Genomic DNA, 16,425 nt, shown 5'->3' with positions numbered 1-16,425 from the left:
GATACCTCCACCCTTGTTAGTTCCTCCTCTTATATAAATATTTTTCTTTAAATATCCTCCTACTAACAATATAATATAAAAATTTATTGATTATAAATGTAAAACAAATCATTATGTTAAAATATATTTAATATATTTTGTTAATCGACCAATCTATATATCTATATATATATATATATATATATATATATATATATATATATTTAATTATATTTAATATATATATATATATTTTAAGAAATGCACACAATTCGCACCAAATACTTTCGCCTTACGTCAGCTTAGATGAAATAATTAATTTAATGAAAATAGAAATATATCAGGTAATACGCTACAATTAAAATATAAAATAAATCTTACGCATATTAAGTGCATATGCATATTAAATACATTAATATAACATGATTACCATACTTTTTAATGCAGCAATAAATAGTAAATTGTGTTTGTGTGCATGCAGCAGCTGATGTCACATATTTGTTGTGTGTGTGTGTGTGTGTGTGTGTGGTGCGCGCACGCACGCGCGTGCGTGTCGTGAATGTGCTCTCACAATACACCTCGTATGTATATATCTAAATGTATATATATTATGTGTATATGTGTGTGTATATATATATATATATATTTATATATATATATATATATATATATATATATATGTATATATATCTATTTACAATTCAATTCATAGCAATGTTTAAACACTCTTGAGTTTTAATAACTCATATAGATAAATTAAATACATTAGTCAAACTTGTTCTATTAATTGAAAAACCTACTATACACTTAATTCAAATGACACTGGGTTTTATGAAAAATATAATATTACTTTTGTGCAATAAATTGTCACACGTTCTCTCTCTTCTTTTCCTTCTATTAATCTACATGTTCATTATTTTCATTTGTTCCTTCGTATGATCTCTTTCTTTGTGTAATTCATTATTTGTACATTTAACTACATCAACTATGAAAGGATTTACAAATGATTCTATACAATTTTTCAATATTAAAGTAGCCTGCTACACCCAGATAGAGAATAACGTTTCTTTTGCTTTATATGCATTTGAAATCGTAGATCTTTAGATAGTTTTTATTTATATGAAAATCACCATTAGTAAGTCAAGACAGTTACAAACTGTATCCGATATACTATTTGGGATTTTATTTTTTATAAATAATTAGCGACTATTTTTTCACTGAAACTCGAATCAGACCTGATATTCGTGTATCAGTATGCCAGGATATTATGCCACATTTTATTGGCAAAATTAAAGCCAATTTTTCATTACAATTACGTATCTTCAAATAAGTTCTCATAAAAAAGTACTATACAAAGATTCGAAAGTGTCAGTGAAAATACAGTCCTTCACATAAAAATACGAGAAAAACTGTAGAAAATTTCCGAGCAAGGTAAATTTTCTATAGTTTTTTTTTCTTTTTTTTTCTTTTTCTTTTTTTTTCTTTTTTTTTTTTTTATACACACGAAAACAATATATAAAAACATCTTAATTCATGTAATTTATCGAGGAAATGTAATGCATGGCTACGTTTCCAATACAGATTATATGAATGGACGGGTTGTATGAAAAAGGAAACGCTTTTTCAACATTTTCTTTAAGAGAAGGACAAAATAGTACATTTACGTATTGCTGTTCCGAGTTATCTACTGATTAGCCTGTTTATCTACCCCAATCGTAGTAAAAGTTTGTTACCTACACATAACACAATATTATTGTTGTTGTATTATCCAATGTCACGGATTGAGTCCGATTGGTCTTTTACGATTTCGTCTGTTCCTTTCCAGAAGGAAGGATAAATCCAATGGATCTTTCTTGTTTGGCATTTTTTGCAACAAATTAATCAGAATACTATTCAGTCTCTTTCTCTGTTCTTCCCTCTGTAAAAAATTTTTATTTTTACAGAGTCAATTTTATGAAAGTTCAAAAGAATAGAAATTACAACCTGTTACCCCGACTGATTTACCTGAGCATAAGATGTAACAGTTGGCGTAATAGTTAAAATTTCACTCGATCTCCGTCTAGTCCTGCTATTAGACGCTTTATCTTTACTATTTACTTTTGTATTTTCAGTTGACTCCGTTTTCTGATTATGACTACTATCTGCATCTTGATTATTCTTTTTCTTATCTTTATTAATTTTAGTACCAACGTTAATACCATCAAGACTGTGAGGCTAGAAACAATTATAATATTAGATTTTCAGTGATTCTTCCGACGTATCGTTTAACTTTGATTAATGAATTTTAATGCTATTAAATATTACTGATTTACCAAGTATGTGCGATAATGTTTAATCCGTTGCGAAAATGTTTCAAATGCATAAGGTTTCGTGCACACCTGATGTCTGGCTCTGGCAACTTTTGTAAAAAGACGTGCAGCGCGATCAACGCGATACTCACAAACATAAGTATGCTCTGGTGTAGACCCAACTGGTCGGCCTATGTTCGTTATAAAATATTAAAATAAAATGGGATAGAACGAAAAAAAAAAAATAATAAATAAATAAAAAAGTAAAAAGAAAAAAAAAATAATTCGCATATACACAATATAGTAAAGTATATATCTGTATTATATCCGTCATTGATATCGTGCAATTAATTGTAATACCTTTGCAATAAGTATGCGGATCAAGGACCCAACAACGTTCGGCAACAAGGTCACATGGAACTGCTTCGTACAACGGAGCGCATACTACTTCATTTTCATAAAACTTTCGAGTTGGCTCATGATAAGTTTCATGAGGTCTTAAATAATGATGACCAAAGACAAATCTTTCTCCCCTGTAAGATAATATAATATTATTTTATAAACAAAACGTAATATTTCGTATGGCTCGTTTTTTCTTTTTCTTCTCACATTCAACAAAAACCTACTCGGTATTTTTCCAAAGTCGTTCGATTCTAAAAATATCCATCTGTTCGTAATCAGGCTTTTGAATAGTTTTATATGTATGCTTTTCAGGTGTATCTCTTAATACATATACCGTATCTCCTTGTCTAAGTTGTAGATCTCCTCGCAATAAGGTTACATAATGTTTCTTGCCTTCTTCTTCTTCCTCACCTTCCAATGGTATCTCTAGATCAACCGGTCTTGGCTGACATCTTTCGCACAAATAAGATTCAATGCTTGTATCAGCTTTGACACAATCACAGTGTTGCCATACGAGACAACGTTCGCATTGAATCATTAGGCCCTCGTCCCTGAATAAAGATAAATTTGTATTACATTAAAAGAAGAATAAATACTGAAAATGATTAGATCGTTCGAACCATTTGTCTTTGATTACCTATGCAATCCACATATACATCTGATAACATCTTCTTCTCCAGCGGTAGATCCTCGCGGAGGTAAGAATCCTTGAGACGGAGGTGAGCCCGTTGCTTCCGTAATAGCTTCTACAAAATCAGGTTTACTTCCCAAATATAATTTTCTAAGTCTTGCGGCCGCTATTCCAACTTCGGATGTTCTGCCAAAGAACCTGACATTGTTATCAAAAAGTCTGATCATATCTTGATCAAATTGTTCTGCAGTTTTATAATGGCCAGTGCCAATACATTGATCTATAGTACTCAAATCTATAGGATCTGGTATTTTTTCGTAATAATCAGGTAATTTTCTTTTAGCAGGTAAATTCACAAATGGTGTGCACAATAATTGGCCATTTTCATCATTAGCGTTTGCTACTATAGAGTATAAATCTTTTAGCACCTAAAAAAAAAAAGAAAGGAACAAAAATAAAAAAAAAAAAAAAAAAAAAATAAAAAAAAAATTTTAATAAGAAAAAAAGAAAAAAAGAAAAAAAAGAAAAAAAAAAACAAAAAAGAATGTACAAATTGTAGATAAATGTGATTGGTTTGTACGTGGGTTTTAATGTATAAAAAGTGTATGAACCTTAGCTAATTTGGCAGTCTTATGCACTTCTGGATCATCCTGCGCTTGTGCAAGTCTTCGTGTACGTACGGTTCTTGCATTAGTATTCGTTAATGCCGTTAATTGAGAAAAGAATGCGTCCGATTGCGTCTTTGAATCGCCAGAACTTTTTTCCTTAATATTATGCGTACTACTACATTTTGTTTTACCATTTTGTACTTGCACTTGATTAATCGAAGATTTAAGTCGTCTTACTTTCTCTAAGTTTCTTAATAGGAAGCAATGATGTTGCTGGGCGAAACAACGTTGTTGGTGCGACATTGGTTTCAGCATAGGTGCATTAACGAGACTAGAATCGCCTACTTTGCGCGATTTGCAAATTCCTTTAGAATTAGTGGATTGCACCGTGTTGGATTTACGAACATTTTTACGTGGCCTACCCACTGATCTTCTTTCTGTAGATTCTATTTGAGAAGGAATCGAGGTAATAGTTCTTGGCACCCTTTGACTTTTTCCACCTGATAAAATCGAAAATAAAATATTGGCATAAAAATATAGTAGTCGTTTTCATCTCGACAAATGTCATATATTATATACCTATAACTCCTCTGCACGCGCTACTACCGCATCTACATTGCTGGCCTTCCGATGGATTAAAGAGAGCAAAATTGTAATCATACGTTAGTTCTTCCCCAGGGTTTATATCTCTGGACGCAAATAAAGCCATTCGCGGTAGTCCATGTACACTCCACTTTTGCATTTCGCAATTAGGTTCACACGAATGATTAACAAACCTCCCATCGCCACCCATACGATGACCGTCAATTACCAAACCTCCGTCCAAATGTAAACAATAATGATGCGTATCATTGGCGTATCTAAATGAAGAATGAGCCAAAAAAAATTATCTTTTTTTATCTTTTTTTATTTTAACATTAAAACAAGGCTGTAAGGTTTGAAAAGTGCCCAAAAAAAGAAAAAAAAAAAAAAAGAAAAATAAAAAAAAAAAAAAAGAAAAAGAGAAAAGATAGAATACCTAGTTGCCATCCTGGATTTAAATTCTCGTTCCGAAACAACTTCACCTACATATTCTAAAATAAAATCTCCTGATTTAATGGACTGTTGGGTTCTTACACCCCAACCTTTGTCTTCTGTCATAAACCTCTGCAGTCCTGGTGCCCAATCATGTTTTTGAATTCTTTGATTTTCACATTTCTCACCACAAGGACAGAATTGCGGGGAACATTCGCTGAATACCATACGATTAATGCAATCATCACCACAACCACTTTCTGGTTTACATTCACAGGCCTGTGCCTCGTATAAAGTTGTTGGTTTGACATCATAATAAACGTTTGTTCTAATTTTCCTACAATCCAATGCATCATATATATACATATATATATATATATATATTATAAAACATAAAAAAAATGAATAGTCCATAGGCTATCTAAATTCCACTTACTTGTAATTCCAAGATGGCACTAGATCTCTACCTGGTAATCTCGAATGAGTATGTAACCACCACAAATCGTATGGCAATTGAAATGGCATTTTTCGTTGACGTAAAAGTTTACCACATTGATACGAAGCAGGTAATAAAGCGGATGAATGATCATTTGTATCACACAATAATTTATTCTTCCCAGAATTAGATTCGGTAGCTGAGATTTTCTTGGAATCATCTTCCTTATTGTATTCGGAAAAAAGACCTGCTTGTAAATAGCGTTTTTTCCACCTAGATTGTTTCTTCCTAGTGTGTGGTATACTTGATTGTTTCCCAGTTTCATGCTCATCGCTAGTTACATCACTGCCAGGAAGAACATCGCTTTCCGTATCATAGCCAGCACCTCGTAAGCGTTTTGCATTTCTCAATGTTAAATTACACGGACTGGCTGATCCTCTTCTCTTCTTATGATTATTATTAAAACAAGCCGATAGCTCCATTTTCACATTATTATGAGCATTTGCACGTTCTAACTTTTTTAAATTTTCTTCATTAAGTTCGGCTATTCTTTGATTTTGAGTATATCTTTCAAGAGATTCTTCTAACGACGCATTTTCATCGTAAATTCTACAATCTTGAAGTTTTTCAAACTTAACCGGATATATCTTATCGGAAGGAGTACTACTATCGGATTCAACGAGATCTTTACGTACTCTCAATTGTCCTGGACAAGAGTCCAATATTTCATCGGAACCACTATGACTAGATGTTATATTACGTCCCGAATTAGAATCCTCAAAATCTTTAACGTCTACGTGACTCTGTGATTTAGCATTATTTCCGTTTTTGACTTTGATGTCATCTTCAATTGTAACATCATCCGAAATTTTGTCGTTTGACAGGGGTACCACTTTGCTATCCAGCTTACTTTCTTTTATATCTCCTTCCATGGAATCTTGATCTTTAGGCATTGCATTAGTTCCGGGTATAATAGTTCCCTTTTTCATTACAGTCGTATCAGTTGCGGTAAATATTTTCTTTTTCTTTTTCTTTAATGTCGGAAAGCCCGTACGATTGATAGTCTTACGCCTTCGCATTTTTTTCTTGGTAAGAAGTAACGCTGCAGAAGAATTAACTGGATTTGGAACATTTAATACGTTATCTTGTTTAATCTTTTTCTCAAGCCCAGCCTCTTGCACGTTACTATTCTCCGTTATATTTTCCTCTGCATCGACTTTTATGTGTTTTTCTAAATGATCATTTTCATCAATCGACGAATCAATTTTTTCCACTTTATCCGCTTGATTTTTATCAACCTTTACGACCTTTTCTGCAACTACTTTGTCCGACTTGATTGATTTATCTACATGATTCTTCAAATTTTTCTCATTCGTAGATTTCTCAGATTTATCAACTTTCTCCGTTAATAATCCGTGACTTTCGGATGACAACTTCGTAACCGTAACCCTAAGATCTTTTACAATTTTCTTCTTTCTTCGAGGTTGTACTTCCAATTGATTTAATGGTTTATCCTCTAAAGATTCACCAGAATTGTTTCCTTGTTTTTCAGGTACTGCATTTTCATTATCTCTAAGTCTCTTTTTGGGTGTTATTACGACGTTTTCCTCATGAACAGAAGACGCTGAACTGCCGCCATACCTATTTATCGTAGCTTCAATTGCTTCCTCTATATGGCTTTCAGTCGAATTAGATTCATTCGGATTGGTATCGGTACAACTAGCATTTGAACTCTGGGAGCTATGCGGACTAGACACATGATAATGCCTTTTTTTCAACGGCAATCTTTGTTCATTTGGATTAGAATTTGTACTCGTGTTTGTATTGCTTTTTGAATCTGAGCTCAAAAGTACCTTTTCCTTCTTTAAGCGTCTTTTTAACTTTTGATCGTCGTTCGAACTGACATCACCTTTCCTCTTCTTTGTGAGCTTTTTTACTCGAAAAATTTGTGGTAACTCCGTATGATTAGAATTATTATTATTTCTGCCTAAACTACAAGATCTAGTAAACTCTTCGATTAGCTTTTCTAATTCCTGTATGATACACGGGTCAATACGAATTGGATTTTTCGGTGGCATTAACAATCGCCGACGATGTTTGTGATGATGGTGCTTATGACAATGAGTATGTATCGGTTGCGTCGCCTTGTCACACTTATTAGATACATTTTCTACATTTTCCGTCTTTAATACTTCACCGATAGGTAAGGATATTAACGTTTGGACGCTTACGCCATTTGTTTCAAACGTTGAATTATTCTTTTTATTACATTTGTTTTCTTTTAAAACGCGCCGCGTAGTTTGCGGAACGGATTTCTTCAACGGGCTTTGCTTTCTTGTCGTACTTGAAACGTTATTTCTATTTTCCTTCGAGCTTCTTTTATTGGGATGCAAAGTTTTTTGTTCACTTGCATTACGCTCACAAGAAGACTGTTTCTGACGCGTCGTTACCGGCATCATGCCTTTATTAGATACATTAGGTTTCTCTTGTTTTAATTTTTTACAAACTTTGCTATCACATTGTGTCGTTTCTCGCATAGCTTTATTCGCTACCGTTCTGCTTAGGCACTTAACTCTAGCCGGTGATGCTTTTTCATTTTTCTTACTAGCTTTCTCTTGTAAAACTTTCACTGTACTAGACCGTTTATTTTGGAAAGGCTTCTTATCTTTAACTCTTTTAATTACAGACGCATCTTGTTGAGCTGTCGTTGATTTTGCCAAGGTTTTCACCTTTCCTCTCTTACCTGGAGTAACTTCTTTCTTGACGACCTTTTGCTGCGCCTGCGTAACTTTTCTTTCATGTTTCTCAACTTTTTCTATTTTCTCAGTAAGTTCTGGCTTTAATCTGGGCCTTCCCGGGCCACGGGGTTGGGTCGATACGGCCTTAGCCGGTCTACCTGGTTTTCTCTTAGGCGGATACAAAACCCTATCCACATTAACAGCTGGTTTTGGAACAATAGGCTGTACAGGTGATTGCGTGGGAACTGGCGGGCTAACTGGACTAATTGCTAAATGCAAAGGACTATTATCTACAGATTGAATGCCTGAATCCGGTGAAACGTTTGATACGCACGGATATTCGGTATCGTTGAGTTTCTTTCCCAATTTACTACGTCTCTTTCGAGGCTCCGACAAAAGCGCCGTCTTTTCGACGAATTGTTGTAAAAGCGAAGAACTATATACAGGTATAGGATTTTGATCACCATTTTCACTAGTGTCCGAATCCGCTCCTAACGACATACGTTCGATAGCTTTCGATACTAAACGACCACTTTCCGAGTCCTCAAATCCATCAAACGGCGCATCCTCGTGTTCTTGATCCGGTAGAATAGCTGCCAAGTCTTCTTGGTTTATTTCTTGAAGCGGCTGATGCTGATGCTGCTGCTGTTGCTGCTGTTGCTGCTGCTGCTGTTGTTGCTGCTGCTGCTGCTGCTGTTGTTGTTGTTGTTGCTGCGATTGTTGAATGATCGCTTGTTGCGTGTGTTGGAAATTCTGACTTGCCGATGAATCGGAGTCATCGCTGCTACATTCTGAAGACTAATCGTACAGATTAATGGTATAATAAGAATAAATATGTGCGTGTCTATATATATATATATATATATATATATATATGTGTGTGTGTATAATTTGAGTGTTATAAAAAACACTTACTTTTACTCCACGACTCGTCGCTTTGATCTTTTTTGTCATATTTCTTCGATTTTTATCATATTTACTTTTATCAATATCTTCCTTTTTTGGACCCTTCATGGTGATCTTTAGTTTAAGCGCTCCCTACAAAATAAATGTTTCTCATACGATATAATAATAAAAATAGATCTGATTTAATAGTTATTAGCTCGTCAATTTATATCTTCTATATTCTTTCAGATCGCGTACCGATTCAAAATTTGTCTCTTGAATTGAAAATGTTTGCTCGCTATGTTCAGATGTACAATCTGAATTAGATCCTGTGTCTTCTCCTTCCTCCTCCTCCCCGCTACTTTCGTCGTCGGATTCTGAATTTGAATCTGAATAAGAACAGCTACCCTCGGTTCCCCCAGAACTTTCCTCGTCGGAATCAGAATCTTCTTCAGAATCAATCGAGTCAGTTCCTAAGAAAAAAAAAACAAAAAAAAAAAAAAAAGCATACGATAAGATTTCTAACATCAATGATTTATTCAATTTATCAAAGTTTATAAAAATGAAACGATATGATTTCGTTGTAGTACCATTAGCTCCATTAGCAGGATCCCAGCTACCTCCACCTTTTATCGCATCCATATCAACTGTCGAAGGAAGTTCTCTTTCCTGTTCTCCATCGTTTTCTTCCCAATTCCAATTCTGTAATTCTAATTCTGAAGGATGATGGATAACAGCACTCCATCCTGAATCACCAGACATTTTTCAGCTTATCTGACATCCAGGGAGAATAGAATAGAATACCATTCCTTATGTTTTGCTTCGACCATTAAGCCCGGTTAGTATCACATTTTCGATTTTTTAAATAATAGACGTTCGCTCGAGGAATATCTTATAGAATTCTTTTCTACATGTCGATACGTTTCTTTTTTCAAGGATGCACTGGGAAGAGGAATACTGAAAGTCAAACACATCGATTATAAATACAAAAGTAAACATTGACCGCACGATTGTTCCACCACTGTTTATACGGGCAAGATTATCCATAAACACACAACTTTTCACAAATATTTGATATAAGCAAATAATAAGACACAGTTGTTATTCCCCTTCGTCGTTGTTCTTACGTGAAATTTTTCAACACTTGAATAAATAGATCACACATATTCATAATCACGGGCAAACGCATTTATAATAATTCTGAAATAATTACAATTCCATGAGAGTCCAAACGATGATACAAAAGTAAGATTCGTTTATGCCATTTTTCATCGGAACTCATGACCAAAGGTAATTGACGATGAAGGTAAACGATAAACGAATTCGTTTTAATGTGATCGAAGTGAAAAACATAAGGCGCATTATGAGAACGGTTATGGGACAGATCGAAATTAATCGGTGATCGAACGTTAGGGATATTAAATGGATCCCAGGGAGATGATCTACTTGGCCGTATGAGCGTCCTTTAAACGATAAAAATCGACGACCGATCGTGAATATCCGAAAAATCGGCAAGAATACGGACAGCTGTTTGTTGGATGTTGCGCCAGGTGCGTTGTGCCGGATTTGGCGCGAAACGTCTCTAAGGAAGGAAGAAATATGGGTAAACCCTCGTTAGAGTCAACGGTCCGAAACGATCGCACATCTATCGTATTATATTATTTCGTTCGATCAATAAAAAATTCTCTTGTCGTTAGCGATAAACACGATTAGAAAGTTTTGATGTTTACGTCGCGATGCGTGCTCACAAAATGGCGTTTATATCCAAGAGAGACGTCCACCCGCTGATTTAATCCGCCAAGATTCCCGCTATTTCGCGTTCTCGCGTAGAAATTTACTCATTCGAATGATCCTTCGAAGATCCTGTCACTTGTACCGATCACTTCACCGATCCTGGATTCTTCCCTCTTCTCGAAATACATATATTTTTTCTGAAATAATCGAATACACGGCGCGTATCGCGTACCTTGTACGGTGCGTCGCTGACCCCTCGTCACGGCAAATAACGAAACTATCCTTTCATTTGATGCCATCGATAACATCGGTAATACAGAATCATCCACTTCTTTTTTCGACTGGTCTCCAACTATGACCAACGAGAAAGTAAAACATTACTGTCTCATACTTTTTTCTTTCCTTCTTCTTTTTCTCTCTTTCTCCAATTTTTGCGCCTCGTAATTTCAAGTTCTCTCGGGAAAAGTTATCCCTCATTGGTCGATCCTACGCGACCTCTCTACAACTTTTCATTTATCTTTATATTAATTTTATTCTTCATATTCATATATTTATATTCATATATATAATATCCTTATATTGTATCCTTATATATTTTATTTCTTTTTCTTTTTTTTTTTCCCCTAAACTTTTATTAAAAATACAAAGTTTCAAGATACTTTCACTCAAGGAATTATTATCGTTAATCGTTTGTCATTCTCAATTCTTACATGGTCACAACTCGAAAATTGTAAAAACGTAATACGTTAACTTAATCCTACCGTTTTCTACAAACGTATTATAATAGGAAGGAGGGCGTAACTACGAAAAGGTAAGGATTAGAAAGATTTATTTCTATGCGGTATACAAATTGGCTAGAAATAACCAACTAAAGAGAGAGAAATGTGAATGCAAGTCCCTTTGTAAATTTTTTAATTAATAAATCTTATTAATAAATTTATATGTGCATATATACACATATATATATATATATATGTGTGTGTGTGTGAAGGTAATATCTTAAATGTCGCTCATATATACAAATGATCTCTTTTACGTCGTATTTTTAGTAGCCGTTTGCTTTTCTTTTTTTTTTTTTTTTCCTTCATTTTTTCAGATAAGCCAGGACAAAATCACGGTCGGTGCACTTTCGGTCGAAGGAGCGTGTATGAAACGTGATTAATTAGAGCATTACTAATTAACTTTGTAAATCTCTACACGCAGGAAACTCCGATATAAAGCATAATCGCAAAACTCGCCGAATATGCTCAAAAGTTCTTTAGTTATAACTCCTATTACACGAGCGTTGAAAGCTATTTCCTGTCGTTCACCGGTAAAGGAGAGAGCTTAATATGAATAAATAACATAAAGATATCAAATTGTATATATATATACACACATGTATATATATGTATATATATACAATATACAAAGATATGAGACATTGTCAAATGACTCATTACAAAGAGTGCAAAAAAAGAAAATTAAAAAAGAAATTAAAATCGCAAGTTAGATCATTCAATAATTAATATTTAATCGTATCGTATCGAAGAGACAGAAAAAGAGAGAGAGAGAGAGATATGACATTCAATCAGCGAATAAGAATTCAAAGAAATCCGATTAATGGGAAATGACCAATGACAAAGCGAATCGTGAAAGACGCCATCTGGTTGGCGGATTAGGTCGAGCGAACGTACGAGGTTAGTTTCCCTATCTATGATGGCGCCCGCGCACCAAGACGAAACGACGAAGGCGGTGGTGGTAGGAGTAACGAATCTCGAGAGTCGGCAATATGGCCGGCCAGATGTGCAGTAGCAGGGTGTCACGGTGGTGTTAGTGCCGCGCGTTATTTATGTCGAACTACCGAAAGTCTTGTCCGAATCTCGCGTGTTTTCATGGGATCGGTGATATACTTTGTAGAAGCAGGAATAACGCTTGCACGAGGGCATAGCACACGCTTCCCGGCCAAGCAAATATGAAGTAAGTAAGAGCTTTTTTTACTAATGAACATACACGGCATTATCGAATACACATAATTCGAGACTAACTTACGACGACGTCGACGATAATGACGACGACGACGACGACAACGACGACGACGACGACGACGATGACGACGACGACGACAACGACGAGGAGTAATACATATCTTTTCGAAAGTGTTGAGATCAGTTAAGTCAATTCAAAGCTGTTGGATTTATTTCTTTTTCTTTTTATCTCTCTCTCTCTCTCTCTCTCTCTCTCTCTCTCTTTCTCTCTCTCTTATTATTTTGTCCCTACATATTTTTTTCTTTCTCACTCTCGCTACGCTCGTTTGTTTTTATTCAAATCTCTCTCTCTCTCTTTCTCTCTCTTTCTGATTCGCTCGTTCACTCTCCCTCTCTCTTTCTCTCTCTTTTTCTCTCTCTCTCTCTCTCTCTCTCTTTCTTTCATACACTTTATTTCTCTGCTTTACCTCTTCGCTTATTCTCCCCTTCCAAGGCCTTACATGGGGGCCTAACGGACTGTTTACGGCCCTTGACCCTCTCTTCCACCCGATCATCCTGGCAATCCCCCGTCACGACGCTCGCAAAAAGGATTCTTTCCATTTCTTTCTCTCTCTCTCTCTCTCTCTTTTTAGCTTCTCCCTCGCTAACTCTTTAAAATTCTTGTAGAATCTAACAGAGTTAAAAGACTTCCTTCTGCTTGAGAACGTGCAAGTTTTTTTTCTCTCGACAGGAGATGGAATTGCACAGAGAGAGAGAGAGAGAGAGAGAGAGAGAGAGAGAGAGAGAGAGAGAGAGAGAGAGAGAGAGGAGAGAGAGGAGTGAGAGAGAGAGATGGACGACAGGAGCGTGTGTACATATACGAGAAAGAGAAAGATAGGGAATATAATAGAAAAGGGCGAGGAAGGTTGCCGAAAGGAGGGGAAGAAAAAAAGGAGAAAGAGAAAGATATTGTAGGTGGTGCAGCCGGGAGGGGAGGGGGCCAAGTAACGATTTTTGACAGAGCATTTCGATCGAGCATCATCCGCGGCATCGTGCATCGTGAAAGCAAGCAACGCCACCAGCTGCTTTCCTGCCCTTCTTTGCGTCCTCGCCCTTCGACGTGTCCTCTTCCATCTCCCTCTCTTTCTTTATATATATATATATATATCTCTTTTTCTCTTTCACTCGACATCCTTGCATCGTCCTTCCTTTTTCCAAGTTCGCCAGCTCCTTCTTCTTCTCTTACTGTTTCTCTTTCTCTTTCTGTGTTTCTCCAATGAGAAGGTTTCTTGTATGGAGATTTCGCGATACTACGCACGTACGACGTGGTGGCTTTAAAATGCGATCGATGTCAAGGCGAGTGCGATGACTTTTCGTGGGACTCTCTCTCTCTCTGTCTCTCTCTTTGTCTCTCTTTGTCTCTTTCTCTCTCTCTCTCTCTCTCTCTCTCTCTCTCTCTTTCTTTCTCTCTCTCTCTCTCTCTTTCTCTTTCTCTCGCATTCGCTCGGGAGGACTATAATATGCGCGCGTATCCTGGACCGGCTGCTTTAAAAAATGATCCCTTCCTCTCGGTAACATTATAATTCTTCTATACGAGAAAGAAATCCAATAAATAATCGTATTTACGTTTACCAGAAATATCGAATAGATCGATGATAATTATAATTTATACGATTGATTTTATAAATAAAATTAATAAAATTAAAATTACATACGAATTTCTAATTGAAAACAAATCATAATACAGCGTAATAAAAGAGACGAGTTAATCGAGAGATCTTAAAGGCTTCTTCCCTTTAGTCGATTCTAGCTTTATTACTACTCGCTAATCAGTTTCGTATATTTGCGATTGTTGTTACGTTGCGTTCCTCGAAGAATACAGGGAAATACTTTATGACCCACTTTTGTCGTTAGAAAAAGGAACGACGGAAGAAAAATCGCGATTGGAAGTCCGCGATAAAGACCCATAATGAGGAGTGGTGGGGATGGGAGAGGACAACGGATCACGGATGATGATTTCATGGATCATTACGAATTACAATGCGATTAGTCGACGATATTATCTCTTTATTATACGTTCGTAGAATCGAGAAAGGTATTTCATTGCTCGATAAGAAAATGATATTTTTTTATTTATATATTATTATTACAACGATAAACGTTATCGATCGAATGAGTGAGTCATCGAAAAGCATATATGTGTTTGTGTGCGTGAGGCGGGAGGGAGGGGGCATTTCGAATCTCTTGAGTTTCGTGTACGTGGCAAAGAAGGGCGAGCTCGATCGATATTTTCTTCCTAATTTCACTAGGATATTTCTCTTCGTCATCGGGAACTTACAGTGTGTGTGAGAGACAGAGAGAAAGAGAGAGAGAGAGAGAGAGAGAGAGTCTAACGAGCGTGCACCTGGAAGTCACATGTAACGCGAAAGATGACGCATCTGCGCGTTCACTCGAGCAAAGCTTCTCGCATGTGTGCGCCTTCTGTATGCGCTTTTTGCTCGTTGCATAGAACTTGAACGACTTTGCTATTTCCCTATTATTCGGGACTACTACAGGATTTAAGTAAAAATGTTTGTCAACAAAAATGAAATCGAATGGAAAGAAGTGATTATTTTTCCTGAATTATACCTATCTAAGATTGTACTAGATGTTCTCTTTAGATCATTACAATTCTCTTTTTTTTTTTTCTTGTTTAACTTCGAACATATTTCCTTGCCTTTTACCCCTTCGTCTGTTCTTCTTTTTCTTCTCTCTTTCTCTCTCCATCTTCTTTTTCTTTCATTCTCTTCTTCGACTCGAAACGCTTTGCGAGTTTTACGACCGGCAGGAAACAAGAATTATCCATAAAATCCGATTTCCTTTCGTATAATCGCCTTACGAACTACCGGACAAGTAAGAATGAAAGAAAGAGAAAGAGCACGCTTTTAAGTCCACCAAACTCCTCTATAGAACTACTACTACTATCACTATACTATTGCTGCTACTGCTACTACCGTCATTATTCTCGTTTGGTCTTTTAGAAAAGAAAAAGAGAGAGAGAAAGAGAGAGGTTGTTCGATGATCGATAAATTTTATGTGTTCTGTTGCATGCATTATTTTTTTTGTGCCTTTATTTATTTATTTAATTTTTTTTATACTTATATACTTATTTCTTTTACTTTTAATTTTTTTTTTTCTGACCAATCTTTATGACACAGTGATCGACTTTATTACGATCATATCCGTGTATATTTTTATTATCGGTCCGTTAAACTCGAGAGTTTATATGCATATATACGACTGGTTTCGGTAAACTGCACAAAAGCACGTTAGCAGGAAAGGCACAAAAGGCTTGCGAATTGATTGATAGAGTTGACCGTACGATGACGACCACGTTTGATAAAGGAACGAATCAATGCGTTTTCCTGTCGCTCCTGTGTCGTCCTTATTCTTGTATCAAAGGAAAAAATAAAATATATAAAAAGAGAGAGGGTGAAGTGAGAGAGAGAGAGAGAGAGAGAGAGAGAGAGAGAGAGACAGGAGAGGATAGGAGGGAAAAACTTTTAGTTCGTTCTATAATATAAAGAGAAAAAATGGAGACTCGGAGCAAATTCACCGAGAAATTCAAACTCTTCCGAACGTGTTAGGGTCAATGTACCACAGTTATTTGCATCGTCAGCTTCCATCCTCTCTTTGCGAAATAGTTCGAAGATGCATTTCGCGACGATCGAGAGAGGAGACAAACTCTGAGAAATAAATTTATAGGTAAACGAGATTATTGCAAT

At 35.9% G+C, this 16,425-nt stretch overlaps 2 protein-coding genes across 9 annotated transcripts in view; one reads left to right on the top strand and one right to left on the bottom strand.

Moving 5' to 3' along the window:
- Window positions 1-213: 213 nt before the first annotated feature.
- On the bottom strand, window positions 214-11,108 carry ash1 (histone-lysine N-methyltransferase ash1). 4 transcript variants are annotated; one of them, XM_035865447.2, is made up of 14 exons: window positions 10,195-11,108; window positions 9,572-9,938; window positions 9,240-9,454; window positions 9,012-9,134; window positions 5,359-8,894; window positions 4,927-5,259; window positions 4,488-4,768; window positions 3,912-4,408; window positions 3,307-3,728; window positions 2,894-3,220; window positions 2,628-2,800; window positions 2,292-2,458; window positions 1,984-2,193; window positions 214-1,897 (listed from the first exon to the last, which is right to left on the bottom strand). In XM_035865447.2, the coding sequence occupies exons 2-14, from the start codon at window positions 9,741-9,743 to the stop codon at window positions 1,754-1,756; spliced, it is 6,600 nt and encodes a 2,199-aa protein (XP_035721340.1). In that variant the 5' UTR covers window positions 9,744-9,938; window positions 10,195-11,108; the 3' UTR covers window positions 214-1,753. The 4 variants fall into 4 exon arrangements, with proteins under 4 accessions (XP_035721340.1, XP_035721343.1, XP_035721344.1 ...); XM_035865450.2 differs by having other exon boundaries at window positions 10,730-11,108; XM_035865451.2 differs by having other exon boundaries at window positions 10,948-11,108.
- A 1,345-nt stretch (window positions 11,109-12,453) lies between these two features.
- ena (ENAH actin regulator enabled) overlaps window positions 12,454-16,425 on the top strand; it is a 34,393-nt gene continuing 30,421 nt past the window's right edge. For 3 of the 5 annotated variants that reach the window (XR_014982705.1, XM_035865366.2, XM_085660148.1), the window contains exon 1: window positions 12,454-12,674. Coding sequence is in view for 4 of the 5 variants with exons in the window: in XM_035865366.2 (XP_035721259.1) it covers window positions 12,670-12,674 (5 nt within the window). In the remaining variant the exon portion in view is untranslated. The remainder of the gene's footprint in view (window positions 12,675-16,425) is intronic. The other 2 variants (XM_085660149.1, XM_035865367.2) reach the window with 1 other exon arrangement.

The sequence above is a fragment of the Vespa mandarinia genome, chromosome 11, assembly GCF_050613455.1.
Source record: "Vespa mandarinia isolate Hongniang chromosome 11, ASM5061345v1, whole genome shotgun sequence".
In the NCBI taxonomy this organism is placed as follows: domain Eukaryota; kingdom Metazoa; phylum Arthropoda; class Insecta; order Hymenoptera; family Vespidae; genus Vespa; species Vespa mandarinia.
This window is presented reverse-complemented; position numbering and strand designations above follow the sequence as displayed.